This window comes from Salmo salar, chromosome 04, assembly GCF_965601325.2.
Source record: "Salmo salar chromosome 04, fSalSal1, whole genome shotgun sequence".
Classification (NCBI taxonomy): Eukaryota; Metazoa; Chordata; class Actinopteri; order Salmoniformes; family Salmonidae; genus Salmo; species Salmo salar.
The window spans coordinates 35,231,716-35,247,280 of NC_138294.1; the positions used below are offsets into that span (position 1 = coordinate 35,231,716).

The 15,565-nt window shown below is 44.0% G+C and overlaps 1 protein-coding gene across 2 annotated transcripts in view; it reads left to right on the top strand.

The window, feature by feature from the left end:
* The first annotated feature begins 627 nt into the window (after nt 1–627).
* Nucleotides 628–15,565, top strand: part of LOC106602714 (uncharacterized protein C4orf54) — a 43,641-nt gene continuing 28,703 nt past the window's right edge. For both annotated transcript variants that reach the window (XM_082974361.1, XM_014195514.3), the window contains exon 1: nt 628–5,626. In XM_082974361.1, the coding sequence (XP_082830487.1) occupies nt 1,002–5,606 (4,605 nt within the window). In that variant the 5' untranslated portion in view covers nt 628–1,001 and the 3' untranslated portion in view covers nt 5,607–5,626. The remainder of the gene's footprint in view (nt 5,627–15,565) is intronic.

A 15,565-nucleotide genomic window follows, 5' to 3' on the forward strand; every position in this document is an offset into this window, starting at 1 on the left:
AGGTATTTATTTAGAAAGTATACAATGAAAGAAAGAAAGATCTGGATAGAAGTTTTTGCAGTTTTCTAAGAAAATGGGCTGTTCTAGGAAAGGTGATGCACATTCCATGTCCTTTGAGCATACAGAAGCTGACACGCGACAATTCTCTTGAAAATGGGAGGAAGCTACAGTAGCGTTAAACCCCTTTAACATATTTTGAAAATACTTTTTTAAAACATTTTAATTAGGAGTTAAATTAGGACCTAATATTTTTCAAAAAGAGTATGCCTACTACGCAGTCAGCGAGTGGCTGTGCTGTGCGGCACTGAGATTTAGCTCCATGCACGGCTGATAAAAATAGCGTGTCTTCCATTCCGTCATCTTTTATAGCCTATTTGTCACATATGCAAGTATTTAAGGCAACACTATAGAGCTTTGATGTTTACGTTTTAGTATCTAATAGACTGCATGGGCGCACAAAATATTTACTAGAAAATACAGTAACACTTTGGGTATTCTGTCGCTGTGCATAATTTATTGTAATTTGGGACAGGGGAGATCATGTTCAAGCGCATTCCATAAGGGTCGTTAAATCCACATGGTCATTCGTCTCTCTCTCTCTCTCTCTCTCTCTCTCTCTCTCTATCAACTGCGCAATTGATTGTGCACCGCTATTTATCAAAGAGAGTAGCATCAAGGAGATTAGGATGTAGTCCTAAATGCGCACGCTGTGGCGAAGGTTTGACCCCAGCCTCTGCCAATGTAGCTGACATGTCATCCGAAATGTTACTCGAGTGTTATACAGACAACTGTCTTCGAGAGAAGCGGTGAAGTGCAACAGCTCCATGCGCTGAGAACGGACAGCAGAATATTCAACAGAGCGTGCACTTGGGATTCCGAAGGCAACTAGACTGACCCCCCCCCTCACTCTCCCTCCCTCCTTCACTCCAGTCTCTCCCTCGCACAGAGTTTTCCGTCCTGTGTCAGGATAAGAGCATTTCTGGCAGTAAGAAACGGCACAAATGGAAGCAGTTGAGAAAACTCTCACTTACCGAGACAACACCGGACCTTATGGAAAGCTGCTCCCTGGAAATAAAGACAAGGACAAGTGCAACCCTAAAACAAAAAGTGACGAATCCAATTATGTTGATTTGGATGACTTAATTGATATGAAATCAGAGGTCACAAAAACTGTTAAAGTGGCTTTTACCGGTGATGGTAACCAACTGGCGGTATTCAAATGCAACAGTGATACGTCCGGAGAGAGGAGCCCCTGGATTCGCGAGATTGATGACAATGTGGATAAAATCTATGAGGAAGAATCGAAGGACAAGTCAGCAGATAGGCCTGTATCGGAAGATCCCCCCATGGACACGTATTTGACAGAATTTAACAGCAATGTGGACTTGGAGAATGACAATATGACAGAACTCCAGAGCGAAATTGTGCCTCGTGATTATAATGTCCCCAGCGAGTGTGAGGAGTTACAATACACAGACATGTATTTGAACAGTAAAACCGAATCGGACGACTGTGAGAGCGTAGTATTGTCGGACCATTGTGCGCCTGATACCGAAATAGACGAATCGCACTACATTACAACGCACGAAATCCAACTGACAGAGCTTGACCATGATGTCGATTATGATTTGGGACGGGGAAGCTGTTGGGATATTGAGGACGATAATCTGGTTTATTCATTTGTGGATTATGCCTCTTTTGAAAGCGATGAAACAACAAAGGGGACTTTGATAGGCCTGGTAGATGGTAGGAGCCAGGCGAAAGTGAAAAGCAGTAAGGCGCAATATAATAATGTGCACCAAAGTGTTGCTGGTTGTGCAGTTGTCAGCACTGAGAGTGAGTTTTGTGACTCTGACAAATGCCCCAGCTCAGATGAAAGCATTTGTAAAAACCAAAACGGTAGTGGGAATTCGGCGGGGCAAATTCACCTGTCAATCAAGACCTCATCCAGAGCGATAAAGGACTATAACAATATCATTGAGAATGAAAACATTTGTTATCATACCAAGAATGTGGGAGACAGGAGCCACTTCTTCTTTACAAGCACTGACGCCAGAGCGGAAGCCTTGTGCGATAGATCCCAATATTTTATCCCAGCCCCGGGACGTCAACACTTTGCAACTAAATTAAGAGGGAAAGATGTTAACGAATATTCCAGCGGTGCGTCAAGTTCGATAAGTGAACTGGACGACGCTGATAAAGAAGTGCGTAATTTAACCGCCAAATCATTTAGGAGTTTAGCATGTCCCTATTTCGATGCTATACATTTGAGCACTTCAAGTGAGTCTTCAATGTCAGAATATGGGCTTGGCTTAAACAAGTGGTCAGCTTTCGTTGACCTTAAATATGGTAACATGTCACAGGGCAGAGACCAAAATGTAATCGCCCATAAGAGTGCAACTGCAACTTTTGAAATGAGCAAGAACGCAGACTATAAGAGTATAAATGGTATTGCCATAAGCAGTAAGAAAGGTCCCCAAACAAATATGTTTTCTTTGAATACAAAAAGATCTAGTCCACAACATGCATCTTCCTCTACCCAAAATGTAGAGCTTACAGGCCCATTTGAACCAGGCAGGGAGGTTATCACTTTGACAAAGACATTGGATTTTCGCTGTAATGTTGAAGCGGGGTCACCTGAACGCGGGAAGCCTCCCAAATATTCAGAAAATGCGTCAGGAGCACGTTCCATGGATGAAGTTCCCGGCACCTTGCCAGCAGAGCCAGGATATGAAGTGAGCTACCAACACATTGACGCGGGTGATAGCATGGAAGGCACACATAAGAAGGCAAGTTTTGCATCAAGTCTCTTAAAAAATGTAATATCCAAAAAAATGCAATTTGAACAGGAGCGCAAGATGGAGAGGGGGGAAATACGGGACACGCATCCCACGCACTCCCCATGCTTTCAATGCAAGGATCAAGATGGGGTAAGAGAGAGGGATACAGAGAAAGGCGTGCATAGTCAAACCTCAGAATCGGGTTCGGGATACACAAGCAATTCTTCTGATGAACAAGGGGCTGTGGACCGTAGACCTAATTCGTGTGACCCCAAAGAAGAGCTTACTGAGGCATTAGAAAGCTTTCAGACTATAAATGAGGCACGATTAGATTTTCAAAAGGATGCATGCGAGCCCACAAGAGGATCCCTGAGCCATAGCCAAAACAGCGCATTCAAATCATGGAGGGATGGTGAGCCAGAGCCCCAAGAGAAACATGAAATTCGTACCATTTTAGATGGGACACCCTCGACAACTGATAATATGGGGGAAAGGGAGTTAGACTCCAGAGCTGTAAGTAGCAAGCTAACTAAATTATCACACTTGTTTGTTCCAAGTTCCCAGCTTCTCCCTAAAGAAAATAAATTGAAAGAACAGGTGTCAGACAGTAATTTAGTCGGTGCGCAAAAAGAGCAACGGGGGTACGGGGAGAGAAAGTTTAGACCTGACAACAATGCAGGAATCGTGAAAGGGTCAAAGGCACCCGAGATAAAAATACGTCTGAGGAGCGTAAAAGAAAACAAATGCAATCCGCTAAATATTGACAACTTGTTAACCCCTAATATAAGTTATCCAATAAAGTCAGCAGGTGACTCCAAATGTCAGGTGCTGCCAGCGTCAGACAGAGTGCCACACTTTACGGTTAGGGATATAAGGGACAATAAGTGCAAGTTTCAGACGCCAATTCATCAGGTTAGAGACGTGCGTAAATTGGTCAAGAGTTCATATCGTTTAGTCTCAGTGGATAACAGCGAGAGTAAAGGTGCAGTCGCCACTGCTGCTGCCTCATTACGCAAAGATAATAAAGCTTCTAAGAAAGAACCTGATAAGAAATCGCCCCCCTCTTCAATTGTAATAAAATGTCAGTCTGTAAATACAAATAATAGTACTAAACAGCATGTGCTTGTAACCGAGGCTCCAAAGCGGAGACAAATTGAGAACGATAGGTCATCCCCCAAACCATCTCCAGAATGTGCCAAAAATGAACCCACGTCGCTGCACAGGGCGACAGGCAGACCTCCAATTGGCTTCGCTAAACAGCCCAACACAGATCAGTCCGAGGCTAAACAAAAGCAGGAAAAAATGGTCGATGCAGGTGAACGCAAACTGGAGTCAAAAATACCAAAACAGGTGGCATTAGAGAAACTAAAGGCGGCCGTTAAAACAATGGAACAGCTTTATGTTTTTGACAGAAATGAATGGAAGCGCAAGAGCCAGGCTCCCTGGCCTATTACAGACAGTCATGTTCTGTCACTTATTGCTAGAGAGGAGCATGGTGGCCCCGAGGAGCAAGGTGCAACAGGTGGCAGAGAGAGGCTTAGTACAGCGATAAACACAGACAGGTTGCCAGAAACATGCAACATTCAAGAAGAGAAAGGTTGTCTAAGAATAATCAATGTCCCATTCACAGAGGACACCTTTAAAACCAAGTCACAACAAAGTAAAACGTTTAGTAACAAAAGCGTGTTCCATTTGGGGAACAGCATTAAGACAGCTGTCAGTAGCAGCAGCACTAATAGCTGGAATGGGCCACAAACCTGTTCTCCATCACATGCAACCTCTATGGTGAAAAGCATTAGCTCTAAGACCCCGAAAGCTCCACTGTCATTGAAAATATCCCCCCCAAAACGAGCCCTTGTGGACAGGGGAAGGTTCAAAAGCAGCCCCACCACAGAGACTCCACCACAGCCCATCAAATCTGGCAACCCAGACACTGAAAACTACTTAACAATACCTGTAGAAGGCAGGAGTGTCGGTCAAATGAAACTGCCCATTCAAGAGCAGGTATTCCCAAGCAGCCCTGCCGCCAGTCAACCTGGCATCACCGACAACAAGAGACACAAGCATAATTATATCCAGTCCCTCAAACGGTCCCCTGTTGTCATAGAGACGCGGCCCCCGGATACCCCCACTACCGCCACCATCTACCACCACTCTCTACCAGTGGTCAAGCAAGGAAACCCCCAGCCGCAGGTGTTCTGCTTCTCCCCCTCCATTGCCCCCTTGCTCACCACCCCTTCGGGGGGAGACGCCTTCCAGCCTACCCAGAGGAAGATGCTCTTTGATCCCACCAACGGACAATACTACCTGGTAGACACGCCGATTGAGCCAGTCACCCAGTGTCTCTTCGACCCTGAGATGGGCCAGTATGTGGACATGCCCATGCCTATGCCCCAGCCGCAGCCAGTGACCTCCGTATCCCCCCTGGCGCTGAACCCGGGAGGGGTGTACGCACCCACCTACATGATCTACCCGGGGTTCCTCTCACCCACACTTACTGCCCAGACGGTGATGGCACCCCAGGTTGCAACCCACATGGTGTCCCAATTAGAGGACGAGAGCAGGGAGATGGCTCAAGGGAAATACACCCTGGTGCAGGAGGGTAACATGATGGGGGCAGAGAGCCCCTACTACAGTGCTACGGGAGAGTCAGTGCCAGCGTCAGTGCCTGTCATCTTGGGCCACCACGTCACCACCCAGGGGAGTGCGGTGACGTCAGAAGGGAAACCAGCGGTCATCAGCATCATGTCGCAGCAATGCCCGAGAATCATCGCACCACCCTCCTTTGATGGGACGACCATGAGCTTCGTGGTGGAGCATCGATAACCACTAAGGGAATATACACAGTGAGTCACATTGAGTGTTTCCTTCTCACTCATGCTTGTACCACTTCAAAGCTGTACAGTCTGTGGCTGGAATACAACCTTAAATAACTCGTATAGATATATTATATTGACAACATGCAAAGACCCCACTCTGTATTGGAATACCACCAAACATGCCATTAAAATGTTTACATAGTGTCTTTGTTTAAAATCCACTTTTTGACGGCCAACAGATTTTCTCGTGGAGTTTTCATTCAATAGGGTTTTTAGGTCATTTATCTTAAGCCATCCCTTTAAATACAGTGTTCCTTTTAGTTAGAATTTTAACGACACTCAATAGAATATATAGAGGGGTTCAGAATATTAGGGATCAATGAAAGAAAGCCATCTCAATAGGCTATATGCATATCGTCTCCATTTCAGCACCAATTCGTAGATGAAAAAATACTCTGTTCTTTAGATTATTTAGTTTTAGGAAAGTATTTATGAATCAAAAAAACAGGTTTGGAGATCCTTTACTCACAAAATAAAGAAAACTATGGTTTGATTAAAGATGCTCCGCCATTTCCCAACCTGGTCTCAAAGCATTTCGTATCATTCTGTATGTAAATCCGAGATACTCCATTTAGTATGATATGTTACGTTTGGTATGGTTACATAAGATAGATGGTTAGTTTAGGCAAAAACTAAAGTAGGGTTGTTGTCGGGGTGGATGGGTGGGCGTATAACGCGAATGTTTAGCAACCCAAAGGACAACTTTAGAATTTTAGCTATTTAGCATATTTTCAACTACTTACTACTTTGTATCTACTTTTCAACTACTTAACATGTTAGCTAGCCCTTCCCCTAACCTAACTTTAACCCTTTTAGCTAACTCTTCCCCTAACCCTAACCTTAACCCTATCATTAGTTTGCAAATTCGTAACATATTGTACGTTCTGCAATTCATAACATATACTATGAATTGTAATTTGTAACACATCATACGTAATGGGGGATGGACATCCACAAATTAATACAGACCATATGAAACATAACATATCATACTAAGTGGAGTGACTCAGATTTACGTACAGAATAATATGAAATTCTCTGAGACCAGGTTGCATTTCCTGGTTGCAAAATTCTAAGAGTTCGCCTAATTTTAGTTTATGTGACAAAACAAGCAAGTATAGTGTAGAGAATCATTGTACCACTGTGAAATATTTTTTTCCAGTACCAAAAGTATTTTCAGCTGTTTGAAACTGGTGTAAAAAAACTGAAGTAAAAGACGCAAAAATGAAACTTATGAACTGGAAGCATAGATATAGCACACATAAAACATATATAATGTTTCTTAGACTTGCTTTCAATGAGAATGACAGATATGTTACACACATAGTTATGTGAATTTGGTCAGATCACCCAAAAAGTTACATATTGTAGCTTTAATTCTGAAAATGGCCAAATTCAGTTCTTCGACCCATGATAATGTTGGAATATTAGTGTACATATAATTATCATATGGAGAATAGTGTACAATAGTAGGCTATACCCTAGTCTATTGCCTGCACTAACCATGGAACTGTGTAATGACACGGCCAAGTACTGTGCCAGGCATTGGGTTCAAACTGTTATGGCTTTGTCTGTGCTCCACTCCATAATATTTGAATTAGCCTACATGTCTTTTTTTTACATTATCAACTGTGACTAATGATCCTCAGCAACAACCACCCCGCCATGACGGCGTTTACAGAGGAAGCAAATGAAGTTAAATGAAACAACGTAATTAAATGGAATGATAATGTAGGCTTTCCCAACTGAAGGGAACTAACAGTAAATTAACAGTTGAATATGTGCGGTTACTGACGGTCGATACTGACAGTGGCTAAATATTTAACGTGATAGAAATAGGAAACAGAGAAAGCCAGGGTAACTCAGACATTCAAGAGTGCCCATCCCTGCAAGTTAAAAGGCTGTAAAATTTCAATTCTGCATAATGGCACAGCATTTCAAAAACATTACTGTGCGAAAGTTGATATGTTGATATACTTCAGTTTGCTGTCATATGACAGGTGTCACATTTGTCTCCAGCGATTATAAAGTAAAATAGATCTAAAACAAGTGTAATTTATATTTACAATTCCCTTATTCAAATGGGTTACTAATTTACCTAGCTATATCAAGTTGTAAATTACAGTGCATGAGAATGCTGTTATTTCTATTGGAAAATATAAAGTAGATGCTTTTTCCACTTGGAACCATCAGGATCGCTCAACCTTATTCATGGTTTCCGTGCCCGTAAAGGTGGTGGAATTATGAGAGAATTAAGTCAAGGTCAAAATACGATGTATCTGTAAACACACCGCCACCACACCTTCATTTCTTAGATCTCCACCCCGAATGAATAGCAGGTGAATAGCATGCCATTCTCATGCTTAAGTTCAAGGTCAGAATAGAGAGAAAAGTGCATATAAACGGAATTATGGTGCATTTATGTGCACTTAACTTGGGTCGGAATCGGGCCTTATGAGCCTTATGAGAAATAATAGTTAAGATTTGGTTTGAGATTAGTGTGAAGAAATGAAGAAATGTACAATTTGGTTAAAGATATTGAACGAAATCTTAAGCACTTCCAAATTCATAACATATTGTACGAATTGGAATTCGTAACATATACTAATTGCAGGGGAGTATTTATTTTTTAAATTGATATTGTAATAAAAAAAAAATTGGTAAGTGGGCTTGCGAGTTTTCATGAAGCCTTTCAGAAAGACTAATTAACGCACCATTATTGCATTAGTATTAAAAGTGCCATGCCCCCCCCCCCCCCCCGCCCTCCCATCTACTTGGAACTTTAAGATGAATGAGGAATGTTAGATATTATGAATTAGTATAATGAATGATGAGACCAGATTGACTTGGCACTTTTTTACACTTTTCTTATGCTATAAGTCCCCTGAATTTTTTTACATTTTACATTGCTGTCTCCATTGGTATTTAGCTGGTATTTACTAAGAAATGATATGGTAACAATGGGTACTTTCTGGTAATTACTTCAAATAAGTAAACAAAATTGGTAACTATCTGGTAGCAGGTGTCTACGTGGTACCAGGTGTCTTAAACTCTGATGCCCTCTGGTGGCATTTTCTAAACAATGCATAATATTGTATACTATCCACACAAAGTACATTTCGGTTCCAAAACTATGTCCTACAAACACATGCTTAGTACTGTTAGAAAGGTAAGAACTGAGGGATTCTGATAAAAGTGTCAATGTGACTACTACATAGCTCGAGATTTTGAATGTTGTAACAGTAGAATGCACTAGTAGAATCCTCTTGTCATATCAATCATTGCATACCTTAGATAGTTATTTATAACTTTCCAGAAATGTCCAGATCTGTCACGATTGTCGTCGTAGAGAGAAAGGGACCAATGCGCAGCGGGTTTCGTGCTCAACATATTTATTTATAAAATAATGCGAACACCACGGAAGAAAACAATAAACAAACTAGCGACATGAAACAGTGAAAGCAGGCTCAACAAAAGCAGTGCTCTCAAACAACTACCCACGAAAAACAAAGACAAACACACCCTACTATATAGGACTCCCAATCAAAGGCAACTCCACACACCTGCCTTCAATTGAGAGTCCAACCCCAATCAACTAGACATAGAAACACAGACATAGACCAGTGACAAACCCCATAATACATACATCAACTACCCTCTGCCACGTCCTGACCAAACTACAATAACCAAATATATACTGGTCAGGACGTGACAGTACCCCCCCCCTCCAAAGGTGCAGACCCCAGAATGCACCTACACAAAACACAGAAAAACCCCAAAACAACCAGAAAAATCCCCTAAACAAAAAGGGAGGGAAGGGAGGGTGACTGCCGTCAACGACGGGACAGTGCTACACCCCCCCTCCCCAACCCACCTATATGGGAGGCGGCTCAGGTGCGGGACATGGACTCCGCTCCATCCCTGACGTAGTCCACTTAAGTGGCGCCCCTGACCTCGCCCGACTGGCGGGCGATTCTTGCCGCAACTGGCTGGTTGGTGTCTCTTGCTGCGCCCGGCTGGCGGGCGGCGATGACTGCGCCCGGCTGGCTGACGACCCTTGCTGCGCTTGGCTGGCGGGCGACCCTGGCTGCGCCCGGCTGGCGGGCGGCGATGGCTGCGCCCGGCTGGCGGGCCACTCTGGCAGATCCGGCGCGGCGGGCCACTCTGGCAGATCCGGCACGGCGGGCCACTCTGGCAGATCCGGCACGGCGGGCCACTCTGGCAGATCCGGCACGGCGGGCCGCTCTGGCAGATCCGGCATGGCGGGCCGCTCTGGCAGATCCTTAACGGCGGGCCGCTCTGGCAGCTCCGGACAGACGGGCCGCTCTGGCAGCTCCGGACAGACGGGCCGCTCTGGCAGCTCCGGACAGACGGGCCACTCTGGCAGCTCCGGGCAGACGGGCGGCTCTGGCAGCTCCGGGCAGACAGGCGGCTCTGGCTGCTCCTGACTGGCGGGCGGCTCTGGCGACTCCTGACTGGCGGGCGGCTCTGGCGGCTCCTGACTGGCGGGCGGCTCTGGCGACTCCTGACTGGCGGGCGGCTCTGGCGGCTCCGGACTGGCGGGCAGCTCTGGCGGCTCCGGACTGGCGAGACCCACTGGAGGCCTTGTCCTGGGAGGTGGCACAGGACGGACCAGGATGGGGAGACCCACTGGTGGCCTGGTCCTAGGAGGAGGCACAGGACTGACCAGGATGGGAAGACCCACTGGAGGCCTGGTCCGTGGAGCAGGCACAGGACAGACCAGGATGGGGAGACCCACTGGAGGCCTGGCCCGAGGAGGAGGCACAGGCTTAACCAAGATGGGGAAACCCACTGGAGGACTGGTCCGAGGAGGAGGCACGGGCTTGACCAGGATGGGAAGACATGCAGGAGGCCTGGTTCTGGGCGTAGGCACAGGACGTGCAGGGCTGGGAAGACATGCAGGAGGCCTGTTTCTGGGCGCAGGCACAGTCTTCAACAGACAGCCAGACGCACCTCAGGACGAGTATGGAGAACTGACTCAGGTGACATCAATTCACTGACACGCTCCGTAGGATGAATGCCGTGCCATATGCACCAAACCAGCATCTCTCTCTCCTCCAATCTCCCCATCAACTCCTTCACCGTCTCTGCTTCGCACCCTTCTCTCACCTCCAACGTCAACCCGACTGGCTCTGGTTCCGACCTCGGCACCGCCGACTGTCCCGTGTGCCCCCCCCCCAAAAAAATCTTGGGGCTGCCTCTCGTGCCTGTTGCGCTCTCTCTCCTCATACCATCGCCTCTCCGCTCTCGCCGCTTCAATCTCCCACTGCGGGAGGCGATACTCCCCAGCCTGTGTCCATGGTCCCTCTCCGTCCAGTATTTGTTCCCACGTCCATGAGTCCATCATGCTGCTCTCCTGGTGCTGCTCCTTCCTCCGCTGCTTGGTCCTTGTTTGGTGGGTAGTTCTGTCACGATTGTCGTCGTAGAGAGAAAGGGACCAATGCGCAGCGGGTTTCGTGCTCAACATATTTATTTATAAAATAATGCGAACACCACGGAAGAAAACAATAAACAAACTAGCGACATGAAACAGTGAAAGCAGGCTCAACAAAAAGCAGTGCTCTCAAACAACTACCCACGAAAAACAAAGACAAACACACCCTACTATATAGGACTCCCAATCAAAGGCAACTCCACGCACCTGCCTTCAATTGAGAGTCCAACCCCAATCAACTAGACATAGAAACACAGACATAGACCAGTGACAAACCCCATAATACATACATCAGCTACCCTCTGCCACGTCCTGACCAAACTACAATAACCAAATATACTCTATACTGGTCAGGACGTGAGAAGATCAAACTAGCCCATGTCAACTAAAGTTTTTTTGCTAGGTTTTTTAGCCCATAGATTTTGTTGTAATGATCGAGTAACTCATATTTCACATGAATAGACATTAGACATGGCAAAATTTATAGAATTGCAAGATAATTTGCTTTAAAACTGCAACATGTTCTCTACACCGCTTGACAAAATGTGTTGAATTGCATAAAATAAGATTTTAAACCTGCAAAATGTTCTCTCCGCCAACAAGATCGGTGTGAACAGTTTACAGTATGTCATGAACAGTGCTTGTGCCCATAGAAATAGATATGGCACGCGCATAGGGGGCACGGGATGTTCCCCTGTGCTGGAAGGGGGGCCTGAGTGAAAACATTTGGGAACCCCTGCACTAGATAGCAGTAGGTGATCATATGATGTCTCTTGGCCACATTAAACCAGTTGTGTCTGGTTTGGGTAGTGAGTCACTGTGCCAAAATGGCTGAATGGATTTTCAAGCCTGACATCTTAAATTCACCCTAGCAATCAGGCCTTTCAAGGTATCGAGATTGTTTATTGAAATAAGATACAGACAGGTGAAGAAATGTCTAACTTATTTTCCAATTCACTTTCCCTATTGTAAAACAATTGAGACAGATCAACGGCACATGTGGAGAATGCATACAAGGTAATGTGGTTGGAGAAGGAAATGCATTGCTTTACAATGAACATCAAGGTATACCCTTTCCATGCATACTAAATGTTTGCAGTTTTGAACTTGAACTACATTGAATACTACGAATATAGGTCATGATTTATGGCCTTTACGGGGAGAGGTAGGGGTAGGGGTGTCACGGAGGGTTTCTTATGACATTGCCAGCAGTAAGATTTGAGTTCAATTCCCAAAAAGACAAGGGCTGTAGCTTTCAAATGATATGTCACTTTCTATTTTCAACAAAAAAAAATTTACAGGGCCCAAAACAACTGCTCAGAGTTTAACAGGCTAAGTAACAGACGTGTAATTCATAGGTTATTGCTATGTACCATAAGTACCATCTAACAATAACATTTTGTAGTAAATATCTGGTAATCTGTGTGCAATTATATAAAGCTCAATCAAAAGGGCTTTTTGATTAATATTACATTTACACACATGCCATGTTCAGAACTCTCAAATGAATGCATTTCTAGTACAAGACCGATGTCGTCAATGTTTGAGCCCATGGATGTGGGCCAGCCCAGCGTTTAGAGGCATGTGGTTTTGTGCAGATGATTTGATGTACTACATCATGTCGGCCAGCGTGTTTGAGTTGTGCCCGTAACAAATGGCGCTAATTGACACTGCTAGTTTTACGAGACACCCCAGGGGTAATTCGACTCTAGGTGGGCTCTGGTTGGACTTGTGGTCCGGGATAGACAGTTCCCTTTCTCTGCATTACACACTGGCGGGCTATTTCCATAGTACGAGACGAGTGTGTGTTTATAAGTTTATTCTCAGGGTTTGACACTTGTCACATAAAGGTGACCTGAACAATTGTGCTCTTAACAGTGCCCTCATGCAGGCTAAGCTGATCATTATTCCATGGACCACTGGCTGATTGAAACAATGAATAAGGTTGAGCAACCTGTTGGTTCCAAGTGGAATAAAATCTACTTAATTTTTTTCCGATAGAAATTACAGTCATATGGCACCTAACTGAAGAATATGTGACTCACCACCTGGATTTGGTCTTATTTAGCAAAATGTGAAATGGTGTTTTTTACATTGGATAAAAGTAGAGATTCAGAGCTACAAAATGCTATATCATACACTGCATTTGAGGAACAATGGGAAAGTAATTCTGCTTTGAAAATTGATCAACTTGTAAACTAACTTTTGAGAAAATGGCCTTTGAATGTTTAGCGAAGAGCTCTTCTTTGTCTACACCCATTCAGCATCGTTCACACCCTCTTAAGATTTTGCCCCACCCATCTTGTTTCGATCTCGGATTGCACACTTGACGCTCTGGCCGATGATTTGTTTACCTCTTGATAACATGAAAACAGCCTAATCAGCTCTACTGGCAACAATTTCATTACCCTTTTTTGCAGACGTTTACTGACACCGGCCGTATTCAATGAGTGTTGTACACACATCACATAATGTTAGCTAACAAGCCAGCCAGCTAATGTTAGCTAGTTAAACAACAATGAACAAAGTGCCAACACTGCCTAACATTAGACTCTAACTAGAAAAGCAAACAGCTCTGGGAAACTAATAATAACGTCTGCTAGGGAGCCATCCAGCTAACGTTAACTAGCTAGCTAACAGTACACTTTAGCTAAAGACATATAGTTAGCTAGCCAGGTAAACAATGAACCTAGCTAGGTAAACAACGTTTAAGACCACACATGTCACATAACGTTAGCTAACGAGCCAGCCAGCTAACGTTAGCTAGTTAAACAATAATGAACAAAGTGCCAACAATGCCTAACATTAGCCTCTAACTAGAAAAGCAAACAGCTCTAGGAAACTAATAATAACGTCTGCTAGGGAGCCAGCCAGCTAACGTTAACTAGCTAGCTAACAGTACACTTTAGCTAAAGACATATAGTTAGCTAGCCAGGTAAACAATGAACCTAGCTAGGTAAACAACGTTTAAGACCACACATGTCACATAACGTTAGCTAACGAGCCAGCCAGCTAATGTTAGCTAGTTAAACAATAATGAACAAAGTGCCAACAATGCCTAACATTAGCCTCTAACTAGAAAAGCAAACAGCTCTAGGAAACAAATAATAATGTCGGCTAGGGAGCCAGTCAGCTAATGTTAGCTAGCTAACAGTACACTTTATCTTAAGACATCTAGCTAGGTAAACAATGAACCTTGCTAGGTAAACAAAGTTTAAGATCACCCACGTCACGTAACGTTAGCTAACGAGCTAGCCAGATAGCATTAGCTAGTTAAACAACAATGAACAAAGTGGCAACAATGCCACAGTGCTGGGAGCTAACCAACCAGGTCCAGTGTTAGCTAGCTAACATTAGGCTTTAACTAGAAAAGAAAATGGCTCTGGGAAATAAATAATAACGTCAGATAGGGAGCAAGCCTAACTTCAAATGAAACCACTTTCTGTCAAAATTAGAAACCTGTTATATTTGAAAATGTAGCTAGCTAACGCTAGACTATCTTACCTGTATACATCAACATGCATCATGTTATGCGTCTCCCTGTTAGGAATGCCATACCACGGTTGCCCTTAGTTTTAAAGATGTAATCCAGAGACAGGTGTTCTCTCCATCTCTTTAACTATCATCCTCTAATTCCACTGATTTCAAAACTTGATCCTCCAGAAAATGGAGAGCAACACTTATGCAACTCCACTACACAATACATTTTTTTAAAAGCGGTGTTCGACAGGATTACCAACACAGACTGACGAGCTCAAATAGACAAACGCCTTCAATATGGCAGACCAATCCGAACTCCTCTCTCGGCATGTTCAGCCCACTCATTATCTCAGCCAATAATGGCTAGTGGGAAGGTTGCTAACTTTTTCTGCGACTTAACCAACAAGGCTCGTAATTTAGCAATTGTTTTCGTATATACAGATGGCATACAAGTTTGTTATTAAGGCACATGAATGTTCACATGTTCACGAAGGCATTTCTGCCAAAAAATGCATTTAGATAAAAAAATATATATATTTACATTCAAACAGCTCTCCTGTGAAGTCACGACATATGCTTAGTTTCCTGAATCGGGTCACATATCAACTTTTCCACGGTGAAGTTGATGAAATGCTGGCCTTATTAATCGCAAGGATGAAAATTGGAGCCCTAAGTTCTAGGCTTCTGTAGCCATGCGCAAATTACAATAAAGGGGAAAACCCACGGAGTTGATTTGTGATTTCTAGTATGTTTTAATTTTTGCCTCAACTTTTCAATGTATAACAAAAAACGGTATCATGTTAAACAATTAGCCACGTTCGGTAGCCACCATCAGTTATACCCACATATTGTACATTCATAACTGTCAGTTTAGTGTTCATTTCCTTACATTTTGCATCATTCCATTACACACTTAGATTACCTTTCTTTCCTCTGTCACATTTGTGTGGTTGTTCCTGAGGATCGCTAGC